Source organism: Desmodus rotundus, chromosome 8 (assembly GCF_022682495.2).
Source record: "Desmodus rotundus isolate HL8 chromosome 8, HLdesRot8A.1, whole genome shotgun sequence".
In the NCBI taxonomy this organism is placed as follows: domain Eukaryota; kingdom Metazoa; phylum Chordata; class Mammalia; order Chiroptera; family Phyllostomidae; genus Desmodus; species Desmodus rotundus.
Genome location: NC_071394.1, coordinates 122,855,995 through 122,871,623, shown reverse-complemented (window position 1 = coordinate 122,871,623; position 15,629 = coordinate 122,855,995). Strand labels below are relative to the sequence as shown.

Sequence of the window (15,629 nt, the reverse complement as noted above, 5' to 3'; positions counted from 1 at the left end):
TATCAACACTACTTCACTCATTGTTACAAATAGTCCATATTAATGTAAGAAATAATGGCAGAATATAATAATGGCAGAAACTAGGTGTGGTATAGACAAGAACTCTATTTTTTGCAATAATTCTATAAATCTGAAACTGTTCAAAAATACGATTTTATTTTTTTTAAAAAAGCAAACTCTGAGCTTGACTTTCTTGTCACCCAGGGGAGTGCAGGCTCTGAATTAAATGGAATGTGATTTAAATAAATAATGAGGCATTTTTTAAACCTCGGGTGGTGGAACAAGGAACACAGCCTCTGCACACGTTTAGAAAAACAGATCAATCTGATTAAGAATTTTACAGGCAGTCAAGAACAGTTATAAGTACATAAATATCTCGCCAAAAGGACATCATGTCAGCTGAATTGATTGGCTGTTAAATGGAGGGTAGCTTGTGATTACATCTGTTCGACAGACTCTATTGTATCCACAGCCTCAAAGCAGTGTTAGTGTGGGCCGTGAGCCAAGAAGGGGAAAGAGCAGCGTTCCAGGGACCCGGTGCTCTGGTGGCGTTCATTAAAATCAAAAGCTGTCAGGCATCTTGAGTGATGAACTGGAAGAGGAAGCAATTGACATTTGTTCACATCTTTCAGGGGAAGCGGGATGCGTGAACAGGAAGAGTTTGAAGAAGATCTTCATTAGTGATGAATCAAAGCTTGCAGGGGAGGCTTTGATGCCCAGAGGCCCAAGAAAATACACGTGTCAAAATCAGAAGGGAAGCCCACGTTCCTTTTTTTCCCCGCCTTGTTAGACATCAATCATCTTGCTCATGTAAAATTAATCTCACAGGGTCTGTCTATCCTGTGTGGTGAGAAATTAAGACACAACTGAAGATGTCTGTGTGATCTAATAGAATTGAACCATGCCATTTCCCTTTAGAAACCGAGCAGGTGACCTGGTGAACACCCACCCTGTGAGCGACGCTTTGGCTTTGTGCAGGGGCTCTGAAAGAATACAAGCATGAATCTGCCTTGGATCCTGCAGTCGAGATTATGCTTTTCAGAGACAGAAAAGGCATGAACAACACTGACGTAGAACATCATGCCAGTGAAGGGTACTGTGAAAAATGCTTACATTTATTGTGAGGTCAGGAGCTCTATTCCTACTTTGGAGGATTGCAGGGGAGGACCGGAGACAAAGCTGATGAAAGATGATGAAGACTTCTTGTTGGATCTTCAGATATTGGGAGGGTTTGACTTAACAGGGAAGGCCATTCTAGGTACAAGAAGCAAGCTGGAAGAAGACGTGAGCTCAGTGGAGAGTGAGGATACATGGAAACGTTCAGGGAAAACCAGCCACTTCGTGTCCTGGAATGGGAGGCCCTGAAACACAGAAGGAGGGAGGGATTGCAACAGTGAAAGTCCTAATCTCCTGAGTGAGGCTGATGCTTTTCAGTTGTGTGCCTTTGTTCGTTTGTTTATAAAACTCTTAACATTCATCTTCCTATCGATTCCCTGCATATCCTTGCATTCATATGCAGTACCCTTTGATGTTCTTATTCATAAAAACAAACGCAAACTATGATTGTGAATTAGAGGACATGGTACGTGCATGCAAAGAGCTGTGGGTTTCTCAGATAAGCATCAGTAGAGTGTTACAAAATTGTCTATAATTACCCCCCTCCCTGAACCCATACTCTGTACAATGGGACCTCACAGCATGTCATGCCACCAAGGAGCGAAGATGATTTCCCCACCACCTGAAGCAGGCTGACCCTGTAGATTGCTTTGGCTAGTAGCCTGTGGTGGAAGTGGCATGCGCCAGTTCTGAGCCTTACTGCCTTCTCTCTGGAAGCCCCTTGTTGCCATGAGAAAAAGCAGGATAGCCTGCCGGAGAATGAGAGACCACGTGGAGCAGACACAGCCCACCTTAGCTAAGGCCATTCTGCCCCTTCAGCCCGCAGTCAACCCAGCAGATATCAAGCAGAGCCCTGAGCTCAGCCCAAATACTCCAAAGAGAAGTGTAATTCTCTTTGTATTAATCTCATTTCGATTTTGCTGAGCTTCTTGAATTTATGGGCTGACAGTTTTAAGCATGTTAGGAAACCTCTTGGCCATTTACTCTTTATTGTGTCTCTCTGTCCTTTTTGTTGGGGCTACATTGACATGTATGTTGTACCATCTGCATCCAGCACATCTCCTGTGATGCTTTGCCTTTTCCATTAGCTTTGTGACTCTGTGCCTCAGTGTTGGTATTTTCTCCCATCCATCTTTGGGTTCACTAATTTTGTCCTCTGCTAAATGTCTCTTTCCACCCAACTCAATAGCTCTCAGTGATAGGTATTGTCTTTTTTTTCAATTTTAGAATATCCCTTTGACTCCTTCTTGCAGATTTCAGATCTCAGTCGAAACTCTTCATCTTTTCAGCCATTGAAAATATCTGTTTTCTCTAAATATGTATGATGGCCTTTTAGGACTTCTCTGGTTACTCCTGAACCTTAGTTATCTTTGGGTTTGCTTCAATTATTTGATTTTTTTTGTGTGTGTTCTTCTTATGTGTCGTATAGTTTTGTTATACCTTTCTGTTTACACATGTAGGGTGTGAAACTGGGAGAGGTTTAAGAGCCTTGCACAATCCCAGTGTGGGGGGTTGCTGGGACTCGAACTCAAGACTTCTGACCTTAGGTAAAGGGTGTTTTTTATAGTCCTCCCTCCAGTTCGTGCAGTATGTTAGTGGGAAGGAAGAACCATGCTGTGCACCCTCATGTCCTGTAATACCAGCTGATTACGGCCATCTATTTGAACAAGTCAATTAGTTGCTTGCAGATTTGAATAAGATTTGATAGATATATAAACAGACAATAAATAAATAGATAGAAAGATAGAGATAGATAATAGATGTGGATACGTGTGTGTCTAAAAATATTCTAGGGCACAGGGTAGATTTTGAATAACTAGAGGCCCCTATGTTCTCTTTGCCTCTGCTACCCATGATCTATTTATAGCTTCATGTCTTTGCATGAAGAGAAATAGAATACAGACATCATAGTCCTCTGGTCCTGTGCAGATCCTTCCCTGTTATAAAGGAAGCTGCTCCAGCCCGGTAACTCTCCAGTGAGGATGACATACAGGCGTAGCTAAGCAATAAATCATAAAATGATCTTCCAACAGATTCGACTGCAATTGTTTTTATTCACTCCTTTAAACAACTCTTTTAATGGCATCTCACTGTTTCTCCCTTAGGAAATTATTTCATTGTATAATTGCCCTTGCTTTGAGTGAAGTTTTCTTAATGTCCAATTTAAATTGCTGCTTTTTTCAGTCTCAGGCCATTGCTCTCTATTACACTGCTATTAAGCACCTTCAGTAACTTCCCCGTCTTTTGAAAAGGATGACATTGGCTTGTGCATTTCATTTGAAAAGGTGGCCTCATTCGTAGAGACTGAAAATTTTAAACACTTGAAAAACACAGGTGATAGTCCTATTTCTTAAGACAGACTGGTGATTTTCCTTCATCTGGGCTTTTCATCTGCTTAGAAACAACTTATGGGACTGATACTTATGTCCTTGGTGTTTCTTCCAGTGCCCCTGTAATGGAAAGGGAAGCACACTCGTGTTTCTTTAAGGAATCATGAACCCTGTAGTAGCTGAGCTCTTTTACACAAAAGGGGAGAACATACTTGTACAGACAGAGGTGCCTACTAATTGCATGTTGAAGAACCCAGGAGAGGCCACTGCAAACTCCATACATGAGAAATAAAACTGCATGAAGTTGGGGAGCCTTATGATAGCATTACAGCGATGTGAACAGGGATGGTTTCAAAGACATTAACAGGCTGAAATCTTGGGGGAAACAGAGGAAGCAATATGGCCCGACGTTGCCCCCACCATTAGCCAGGGTGTTTTCTAGGGCCATTCATGTGGAACCACTGGATCTTCTAGGTAGAAACATGATTCCAAATTTTATAATAAGCTGCCCTATTTTGAATTTCAGGATCCCTCTATCTATTCCTCACTATCTCACTCCCCACGCCTGTCCTCTGTGCGTACCAGGCACAGGTGTGAAGCCTTAAGCCTGCAAAAAATGGCTCTCCCCCAGCTGAATGGGTCTGGGCCGATGCATCACCACGAATGCCTGCTGGGCTTGTTTCTTGATGGCCCCTCACATCCAGTTTGGGCATTCACCCCATTCAGATTTATGTCTTCTCCTGTTTGCTCAATTTCTGTCCTCTTTCCTCTCCTTCTATGCTAACACTGAGAGTAAAATGGAATTTAAAAAAAGCAGTAAAACAAAACAAATCAAATAACCAACACAAGCACTCCCTAAGCTTCTGCGGTCAGGGAGTTGGTTATTATTGTCTTAGAGAAAGCAGCCTCGTGCCCAGTAGAAGAATCGGATCTCTGTGAGGGTATCAATCAGGAAATGATTTTCCTCTATAAGAGAAGATTATCGGATGTCTCTCACCCCACTGTGTGCATAAAATGCCAAACCCAGCTCAAAGAGAGAGAAGCTCTTGTGCTGATATCACATAATAATGGCAAATCATTTGTAGAGAAAAGTGGAGGTTGCAATACCCCACAGAAAGCACGTGATAAAGACTCAAATTTGAAACAAACACTAAAACTGAGAGCTATAGGAAAATAATCTCAAAGCCCTAAAGGGAACAACTTTCTTAGTAAACAGGGTTTGGGGCAAATTCACATAGAAAAAAACATAGATTTCTGGTCTTCTGTAGAAGAGGTGGCATCCATAACGGTACAGAAAACAATTTTTTTCCCCTGAGTGATAAAGGATAAGTAGTCACACCATTTTTTAAAACAAGGGGGAATAGGAAGTTAATACCAGATTTCACTGCATATTGTGTATCGATACAGAATATACCGTGACAGGGACTCGGCAGCCTTCCCATGGTGTCTCTAAGTTCAGCTGTTTTCATTTGTTTTACGCTGTGAGGTTATAGTAACCCTGCCTTGTCGGGCAGCTCAGGATAGGATACTTAGATGCAGCAGTTTCTGTCTGAGAAGCAAAAACAAAAAACGCGCTGCTAAAGCTTTGCGGTGCACTTGGGATCGCTGGATGTTAACTGCCAGCTCGCACTGCGATTTACCCTACGTGCTGTAGGTGCAGCTCGGCGCCAGACCTACACTCTCACTGTGTGCATCTCCAGTTTCGGAATGAAGAGCTTTTCGAGTCTAGTCCATCCTACTTTTTGAGGCCCACACTTCTTTATAAACCATGGCTGAGACTGTATTACCCTCCATCCGAAAATCTTCAGAAGCTCCCATTCGCCTGTTAACTCTGACTTTCAAGGCCATGCCCACCAGGCCCACTGTGAGTTTCCAAGTACTCATGCTGTCCCTTCCTTCTGTATAGCCAGCTCCGACTCCGATCAGCCTGAATTATACTATTCATGCTTTCGTATGTCTTTCCTTTTCCTTCTGGCATTTCTCTTGGCTGGCATTGTAACTCACCCTCATTGTGACCTCTTGTCCGCACGCCCAAATGTCATCTGCGAGGGGTCAAAAGCCTCACAGAGCTGCAACCAAAGCCAACAACTCCTCTCAGAGCCTACCTTCACGTGCACTTCTCACGTGAGGTCTGTGACTAATTTCCTTTACTTTTAGGGATTCATAGACGAATATAACTAATTCTGAAAACTCCTTCAACGTTAAGAATTTTGAAAAAAAGAAGGTCCAGAAATAGTGGCAGGATGGCGTTGCTTTCCAGGCTCGGACCTTCTGGGAGGAAATCGTGTTCGCTTGGTCAGTCGCCGAAAGTTGTCATAGTTGGAAGTAGGGGTGTGATATTCCGTTTTGATACATACCGTGGTTGGTATAGAAATAAAGTAACCATATTTGTCCTCTTGTTTTTTACGATGCTCTAATCTTTTAAAAATATATGTTCTTCATAACATTAGTCTTTTGATGTAGTCTGTGATAAATGGATATTGGGTTCAATTGAGTTTGAGGAACTGCACACATTACGTCTCCCTCTTGGAAATTCATGCTATAAAGTGATAGATTAACAGTTTGGAGAAAGCTTTTAAGAAGATCGCTTAACCTTCATTAGTTATGCCTCCCAATAATTATTGTCCATGGTCTTTTTCATATACCAACTGTACGTATCCCAAGAAAGGAGTCTTCCATAGAAATAATTGAGAAACTACTATTCGGAGGTAATACTTTGCTGCAAAACCGAAACAATTTGTTTTAATTCCACCGTGAGGGTGAGGTGTTTACAACACTTTCTTTTTGGTCTATACATGATCAAGTTGTCTGTGGTGGCAAGTGCCAGGGCCAGGTGAGGGGCGGGGCTACACCTCTGTCCATGGCAGGGACCTGTGCACACGGAGCACAGGTTCACAGGAGGATGGGAGTACAAAAGCATCCATCACCCTCTGGCTGCTGGCAAAGCAGAAGCAGAGCCTCAAGAGGCATTTTTGGGATCTCAAAGCCATCTCTGCCACAGCATTCTTTCTTCCCCAATTGTGTTTGCTTTGTCCTTCAAATACCTCTTTTTTTAAAAAAAATGATTGATTTTAGAGAGAGAAAGAGGGAGAAAAACAAGAGGTGGAGGGGGAGAGAGACATTGGTTTGTTGTCCCACTTATTTATGCATTTATTAGTTGCTTCTTGTGAATAACTGACCAGAGATCGACCCTGCGACCTTGGTGTACCGGGACAGTGCTCTAACCCACTGAGCTACCCGACCAGGGCCTTTTGAATCTCTCTCATAAACCTGCTCCGGCTCATATGTACCCCACTTATTTTGTTCTGATGATTTATAACTGTATTCTAAATCCTCCAACCATACTTATAATTAATTACATAGTTCCATTTCCATAACGTTTTGTAACACACTCTCCTACCCCCACCCCACATCCCGTGGAAGTATATTAAAACAATGAAATAATTCTGGCTGAAAGTCGCTGGTATCCTAGTTAGAACATTTGGTTCCAACTATCACAGAATAATGGAATGTGTGATTAAATTTACAAGATTAAATCTAAGTGCTTTTTAAAACTGTTTGTACTTATTTTGAATGGTGCCACATAATTTCGATATAATCAAATATGCAAAAATACTTGTTGAATAATTGAAAGCAAAAGTCGCTCATTCTTTATACTCACATGGAGGCATAGAGGATTATTAGGAAGGCCCATACCTATAGGTGTGCATATGTGTATCCATATATCTCTATATAGCTGTAAACAGAAATAGAAAATGTGATTGTGAAGAGGTTATTAGCCAACATGAAAAAATGGAGCGTTCTGAGACTAAATTAAATTCTCAAAATGCTTCACTAATAAAACCATCTCTATTCTACCATCACAAATATTCTAATGTAAAAGACAGTAAACATAAGATTTGGAATAATGCTGCATATCAATATTTAGTGAAAGTAGAGGAGAAGGCTCGGCCTGAAATAGAATCCAGAAAGACTTACGTGATTAAAGCTAAATGCCTAATCTCTCCAGTCTCCCCCACCCCTCTCCCCTCTGAAATTCATCAGTTTGTTCTATGTATCCATGCCCCTGGTTTTATTTAGTCAGTATATTTTGTTCTAATTAGATTCTGCATATGAGTGAGCCAAAGAACACATAGGCGTGTATGAATGGCCCGTGGACACAGACAACAATGTGGTGAAGTCAGGGGGAAGGGGGGGAGGTGGGGCTGGGGGTCGCAGGGCAAAGTAGGGAAAAAATGAGGGACATCTGTAATCATGTCAACAATTTTTAAAATATATTTATTGATTATGCTATTACAGTTGTCCCATTCCTCCCCCTTCACTCCACTCCATCCTGCCCACCCCCTCCCTCCCACATTCCCCCCCTATAGTTCATGTCCATGGGTCATACATATAAGTTCTTTGGCTTCTACATTTCCTACACTATTCTTACCCTCCCCCTGTCAATTTTCCACCTATCATTTATGCTACTTATTCTCTGTACCTTTCCCCCTCTCTCCCCCTCCCACTCCCCTGTTGATAACCCTCCATGTGATCTCCATTTCTGTGGTTCTGTTCCTGTTCTAGTTGTTTGCTTAGTTTGCTTTTGTTTTTGTTTTAGGTGTGGTTGTTAATAACTGTGAGTTTGCTATCATTTTTACTGTTCATATTTTTTATCTTCTTTTTCTTAGATAAATCCCTTTAACATTTCATATAATAAGGGCTTGGTGATGATGAACTCCTTTAACTTGACCTTATCTGAGAAGCACTTTATCTGCCCTTTCATTCTAAATGATAGCTTTGCTGGATACAGTAATCTTGGATGTAGGTCCTTGCCTTTCATGACTTGGAATACTTCTTGCCAGCCCCTTCTTGCCTGTAAGGTCTCTTTTGAGAAGTCAGCTGACAGTCTTATGGGAACTCCTTTGTAGGTAACTGTCTCCTTTTCTCTTGCTGCTTCTAAGATTCTCTCCCTCTGTTTAATCTTAGGTAATATAATTATGTGCCTAGGTGTGTTCCTCCTTAGGTCCAGCTTCTTTGGGATTCTCTGAGCTTCCTGGATTTCCTGGAAGTCTATTTCCTTTGCCAGATTAGGGAAGTTCTTCATTATTTGTTCAAATAAGATTTCAATTTTTTGTTCTTCCTCTTTTCCTTCTGACACCCCTATAATTCGGATGTTGGAACGTTTCAAGATGTCCTGGAGGTTCCTAATCCTCTCCTCATTTTTCTAAATTCTTGTTGCTTCATTCTTTTCTGATTGAATGTTTCTTTCTTCCTTCTGGTCCACACCATTGATTTGAGTTCCAGTTTCCTTCCCATCACTATTGGTTCCCTGTGCATTTTCCTTTGTTTCTCTTAGCATAACCTTCATTTTTTCATCTAATTTGCGACCAAATTCAACCAATTTTGTGAGCATCCTAATTACCAGTGTTTTAAACTGTGCCTCTCTCTGATAGGTTGGCTACCTGTTCGCTGCTTAGTTGAATTATTTCTGGAGCTTTGAACTGTTCTTTCATTTGGGCCTTTTTTTTTTTTTTTTTTGGTCTCTGCGTGCCTGTTCCGTAAAGGGGCGGAGCCTTAGGTGTTCCCTGGGGTGGGGTAATGCTGGTTGCTGCGCTGTGACGCTATATGTGGGGGAGGGGCTGAGAGGGAGCAATGGCGTCTGCTCCACTTTCTACCGGATTTCAGTCACTCCCTCTGCTACCCACAATCAAACTGGGCCCCTCTGGTGCTGATTCCCAGGTGAGTGGGCTTGTGCACGCTCTAGGCCCCTGTGGGTCTCTCCAATGACCTCTCCTGTGAGGCTGGGAGTTTCTCCTGCTGCCGCCCCAACGGGTGTTTTCAATCAGAGGTTTGAGGCTTAATTTCTCCTAACTGGAGCCCTGGGTTGTGCAGTCTGCTTCACTCCCCCACCAGCCCTCCTGGTTTATCTATGTGCAAATGTGGGGCTCAGGGTCTGCTAACTGTCACACTGCCTGCCCTGTTCATCCCACAATCCACCAGTCTCTGGGTCCGGCCACAGCACCGCAAGTCCTTTCCACCCCTGCTGCCATCTCCGCGCCTCCTACGGGTCTGGTTGAATGTTTCTTTTTTATCTTCTTGGTTGTCGGACTTCCTTGCAGTTCGATTTTCTGTCAGTTCCGGTCGTTTTTTGTTTTTTAAATTGTTGTTGTCCTTCTTTTGGTTGTGCGAGTAGGCATAGTATGTCTACCTACGCCTCCATCTTGGTTTTTCCAACAATGTTTTTAAATAGCCAAATATCTAAATGTGAAAGTGTGTGACACATTTGGAGAAGAGTGGCTGAAGAGAAAGGCAGCCCATCTTTACCACTAACATGATGTATGGTTCAAGTTGATGGAAATGAGGCTCAATAATTCTAGGGATCATTAAAGAAAAGATCAGAATTTCCCAGAATTCTATGAAAAGAAGATAAACATTCAGACTCATAGTTGGATCCTTGAGTTTGGGAACCCTGCCAAGATCAGAGGCCTAAATAGAGAATGTATTTAAAAACTGAATCTATATGGGTCAGCCCCTTCCCTGCATTAGGGGAAGGTGTTAACTTGGCAAGCACATTGCTGCTTCTCAGAGCGGCCGTTGGTTTAATAGTTACTCAGCTTATTGGTTTAATGGCTCAGTAAAAAAAAAAAAAAAAAAAAAAGCAACATCCTCTTTTTATAACATTTTTCATAGTTAGGGCTTATTTATATGAAGAAACCGGTACACTGAGATTTGGGAAAATGGGGCAGACTTCACAGGAAATGAAGCTAATGAGAGTATGTGTGAAGGAAAAATGATAGGATAAAATTAAGAAATGGTGATCTGTTAGGCAGTATTCTTAACTAGTTGCTTAACTCCATCTCCAGCTAAAAAATATGAAAATAGAAAAATCCAATGTAAAGAATTAGATAATATGAAAAATAATGAGAACTATCTAGATATACTTTGCAACTCCCTCGTATTGATAATAATAGTTTTTAGGCAGAAAGTATAAAATACAAAACTAGTAGTCACTGTACCACGAAAGTAAAGTAAAAATTTTGGGGTTTTATTCCTTCACTAAATATCTATCAGAGGGCCCAAGCTGACATTCAGAGTTCTGTTACTATTTGTCAAAGCAATCTTAATTGCAGAATCTACAAGAGATTAAACGTTTTGGGATGAGACAGCAAGAAGCCTCTTTTAAACGTTTTTGCCAATGTTCTGACTCTCTGTGACTAAATCATTGCTATAGTTCACCTTGTTTTCAGTTACTCGAACAAACATTAGCACCTCTGAGTCAATACTAGTGGCAGCTGACATGGTCTGACCCAATATAATGGGTGGAATCTCAGACCGTGCCTCTTCTAGTTTCCCTTTGAACCAAGGGACCTTGTTGTCCAGGTAGATGGTGAAACGTGAACGAAGGTGGAACTGAGTTGGGGATAGGACTGCTCCCACCAAGGCACGCGTCTTGTCCTAACTGGGGAAGTGTAGGAACATGTATCCGTTGGCCCTAAAACTAAAAGCAAGGCGCACTCTCTAAAAATGGGAAGTCAGTGAATGGGACCCTGTTGTATTAGGACGAGGAACTACGGTTGGCTAAGTGTTTGCCGACCACATCTCCCAATGTGCGGTTGCAGTTCCCTTACAGCCACCTGGGACATCTTCGTGCTTTAGTCATGAAATGGAGCTCAGAGAGGGGAACAGAGACACACAGGCAAACACATACTGGAAGAGAGACTGAACCAAACTGGTGGTAAAAACATGACCTTCCTCCGTAAGGTCAAATAGTTTTATTTTGGTTAAACACTACAATACAGTAGATATCCATTAAAAAAAGAAAACTCTATAGTGTATATAAATTATTCCTTCCATTCATCAATTCTTTGCTTCTTCCATTACAGCTTTGGTACAATATGAGTTCAGTATATAATTTTTAAATAGTTTTAGCATCACAAACTCAACACAAAGTACAAAACTAATAATCCAAAGTAAGGATAGTATTGTCTACACAGTGGTATTCAGTGGTAGGAGAAAATCTTACCTTGATGAATTCATGTCACTAGCTAAGCTATAAAGGCATACCTAGCGGACATGACAGAAATATGCACCATTTACCAGCTAATGTGTGTATTAGTCTTTGTTTGTGTTGTTGTTGTTTTGTTTTGTTTTGTTTTTGTTTTTTTACAGAATACCAGCAGCAATCATTTGAGTGTTGAGTGAATACTTAAGTCCTCAGCCAGTTTTCCCCACCTTGCTCCTCTTCCCTTACAGGCCGTGGGGAGTATCTGAAGGAACCCACCGCAGCCAGAGCGCTTAGAATTTGACCTGCCACCCGGCGTCGCTCACGCTCGCACAGTTCGTCCTGCAGCTGGCCGACATCACGGGGACGGTACTGGAGGGGCAGTGTGGGCCGATCAGCCTAAGGTGGTTCTGAGGGGTCGGCGGTGTGACGTTACAGTAAACAGGCATTCCAGTGGTTGGGAGTGACCCTTGACCTGTCTGGTTAGGTAGCATGATTGGTTGTTGGTAGGACTGCTGGGGCAGTCCTTGAGAACCTTGGGTCATTGGCACCTGTGGAAAGACACAAGAGAGAACCCTTCATGAAGAGGTTATTTTTGGGTGTCCAATGAGCTACTGTGATGTCATGAGAGATATTCAAGCTTTTGGGGTCACCAATTTCAGCTCTGCCTTTTATTAGCTGTTTCACGCTGGGTAAGTCACTTAACCTCTCTGATTCCCTGGACCAGGGGTGTCCACCCCATGGCTTGTGGGCCGCATGCAGCTCAGGGTGGCTGTGAACGCAGCCCAACACAAAATCGTAAATTTACTTAAAACCTTACGAGATATTTTTGTGATTATGTGTTGCAATGTATTTAATGTGTGGCCCAGAGATGCCGACAGGTTGGACACCCCTGCCTAGACCATTTGCATAATGTCACCTACTTCCGGGGAAGATTGCAAGGGTGATGTACAACGCTTGGTGCACGTCTGGCAGGCAGTAAATGCGCGGAGGTGTTACTTCCGAGCTTCTCTCCTCTCTCCTGTTACTGCCCAGGGGCAGCAAGCACTCTGCATCTCCCACTCTGGACTTCTCTGTTGGGAGAGCCATGCTCCTATTCTGGTTTAATGCCAACAAAGTGGCCTGGAGCCATGTGCAGCAAGAGGGGCTTTTGTCCCAGGCACCTGACTCAGTCTCAGTCTGCAGCTTTCACGAACATCTAATATGGAGCTGGAGGTAGACGTTGATGCAACGTGAATAAGGCTCGTTAGGGTGGGAGGGCTGAGGATAGATTCTTTAGGGCCAGAAGTACCTGGTTATCTGGAGCAGCCACATGTAAAGATTAAAGCATTTCACTAACCCTTCATTCTGTTTCCAGGGTACTTCAGGATGCAAATCATGGAAGGGTATAGAACACTTTTTAAATACCCAATATGGATTTGGCCTGAAAAATGCAGTTGTTAGGCCCCATAAATGCCCTTTGAATGAATCTGAGATTCATTCTTAGATCTCTTATAACATAATTGTGGTAAAATGAATCTTATATCTGTGATAAAATAAAATTTTTTTCTGGGGGGTGTACAAAAATGAATGGGAATTTGTTACGAGGGCTTTCTCCCAATAAGCAAAATTTCCAGAGAACACCCAAAGGTCGTCATGAGCAGAAGTTTAGACTAAAGAATTTTCTCACCGGTTATATGGAACCACACTCAGCAGGGCATCCACAAGCCACAGTAATGGTAGAAGTGTGCATTTCCCATTTTCTAGCTTTTCTGTTATAACCTCGTCTCAAAGCCAACCACTGACAGTGTCTGTGCCCAGTACCATCTGTACTTCACAACCCACGGTTTCCAAGCTGTGGACATGCACCTGATAAGAAGACATCGTTGGGTAGGAGACCATCACACTTTGCACCGGAGCTCCTGGTTGGTTGCTCATGACACCCTGACTCTGGGGCGGCTGCTGCACTCCCATGAGGCCTTGGAACCCCTGTTGACCAGACAAGACCGGCTGGTAACCTGCAAAGAAAAACCACCTTTTGAAGAGGTTGGACAAGGAAAAACACAATGGTATTTGGTGGGGATGAGAGCATCTGTTTACAAGCCAACCCTCAGATCTCTCAATCTCCATGTTATCCAAATGCTTATTTTGTATGACTGCTTTTTTTTTTTTTTTTTTTGCTTCAGAGAGGGGACAAGATGGCTCCAAACGATTGACTGATATTTCCATCTTTGTGCAGATGGTCCAATGAGCATGTTGTGGCAATGGTGAATTTTTCATGATGCAAACACAGGAGCCCCTGTTGACATCAGTTAACAGCTATAAATTATATCTTTCTGATATGTCTTTTGCTTTGGTCTCGATGATATTTGGAGAATTCACAGATTATTAAGTTTTTTAAATTAAAATTGACTCATTCTCTTATTCTCTCACCTTTCTGCACAACCTCATTTCACCCACAGGCCACCAAACAGCATATTAACTTCCCATGCTTTCTATTTTCTGCATCCTCATAAACAAAACCATTCACTACCCTGATTCAACATCCATTTCCTTAGACAAAAGGCCGTAACTGCAAGTGCAAGGGTGGCGTGCTTTTGTTCTGTGAGAACAGTTCTGGTGACACACTCCAGTAGGTGACCATGCACCTATAACAGATGATACAGAGCAACGTTTTAAAATGTATCTGTTTGTGTCCTTCTGGCGGAGGGGTCATTGGTTTGGTTCTTTTTCTTTTGGGGGGCCAACTTTTATTTGTTCTAGTTATTTTAATCACCACCACAAGGAGTTTAAGTATTCTTTAAGTATGGCTGTGAGCTATGCTTATAAATGTCGGGAAGAATTTGATGACTTAGGTGAAATACATGGCGGCAGAGAAACGAAACCAATTCACTTTCTACTGTCTGTAAAATAAGGTCTTTCCAGAGCCCATGTTACTAACCACACCGCCTACCTGGGAATAACTGTAGCTGTTCTCTTAATACAATTCACTGAAGGGAATCTTTAAAATAGTAGATTTTCTTAACACAAACACCAAACTAAGTCTTACAACTAGATTTAAAAAACTGAAACGAAAGGTAAAAGAAATCTCAGATCAATATGCATTGTTAATATGTAACCTGTATTCTGAGTGCGTGTGAGAGTTCCACCTTTCTATGGAGGACGGTGAGGAAGGATACAGTTATGATACAGTCTTTACAGAGGATGGTATTTTACCACCCTTGGCCACACAGAGAAGTATCTTCTCCCATCTTAGACATATTGTGGAAGCACGGCTTGCGAATAGTCACTGAGTTAGGAGATGAGCTCGATTCATCGAAGGAGATGAAACAAGGGTCAGTCAGCGTGGGCACCGAGAGGGCGAGTGTGGGTGGGTGGAGCAAGTACAGAATGCAGAGAGTTACCCTTTGACTTCCCTACTGTGTCCCATTGTGTTGTTACTGTTCATATCACTCACCTTGCTTCACTTCCATCGTTTTAATGTATTGGGTTATTTTGAATTTTTATAAAGACACCACCTATGAAGAATACAATTAAGGGTAATGACCATCTCTCTACAAGCTACACTGTGCCCACGGTATGTAGTTACAGCCTTCCTTTAACATGCTCTGCAGGTCTGTTTGAGACAAATGACATCAGCTCGAGGGCTGCATACCGGAAACTGTTTACAGTTTACACAATAGGGAAAAACCATCAAACTTGGGAACAAGAAATGTGACCGAGGCCACGTCAGAGTCCTCACTACTTCCCAGAATGCCTCATATGCAGAAGCACTTTGGAGAAATGTCTTTTAACATCAATTGCCAAAAAAAAGTATTATTTCCTATTGTCTAGGTATTCCATTATAATTTACATATCTGTTGGCCCTAAAAAAAGGTCTGTTGCTTTTATTATTTTATGCTTACCTTATTCCTAGCCACATCAAATTCATTGTAACAAGAATTGTTAAATGCATCAGGAAATAACTCGGTACAGTTGTAGAAAACTCAGGACCCACAGTCTTCCTGTCCATTTATTTCTATGGCAAAGGGCAGGCAGTGGGAGCTTATTCTGAAATCCATGTTCAGGTAATGGTAAATATGTTTAATAAAGCCTTATTTCCAGCCGAGGATTCAAGCACAGGTTGAAAATGAGAGAAATGTCTTTTACATTTTTGGCTTGAATTGGTCACATGGTGAAAGCCCAGCTGGCTTCCGTGGACCTTTGGCGGATACACACAG

General features: G+C 42.2%; 1 protein-coding gene across 13 annotated transcripts in view; it reads right to left on the bottom strand.

Moving 5' to 3' along the window:
• Window positions 1–11,158: 11,158 nt before the first annotated feature.
• The window catches only part of ARPP21 (cAMP regulated phosphoprotein 21), a 147,427-nt gene continuing 142,956 nt past the window's right edge, over window positions 11,159–15,629 (bottom strand). For all 13 annotated transcript variants that reach the window (XM_045200139.2, XM_045200138.2, XM_045200146.2 and 10 more), the window contains 2 exons: window positions 13,279–13,427; window positions 11,159–11,981 (listed from right to left, as the gene is read on the bottom strand). In XM_045200139.2, coding sequence (XP_045056074.2) covers window positions 11,724–11,981; window positions 13,279–13,427 — 407 coding nt within the window. In that variant the 3' untranslated portion in view covers window positions 11,159–11,723. The remainder of the gene's footprint in view (window positions 11,982–13,278; window positions 13,428–15,629) is intronic.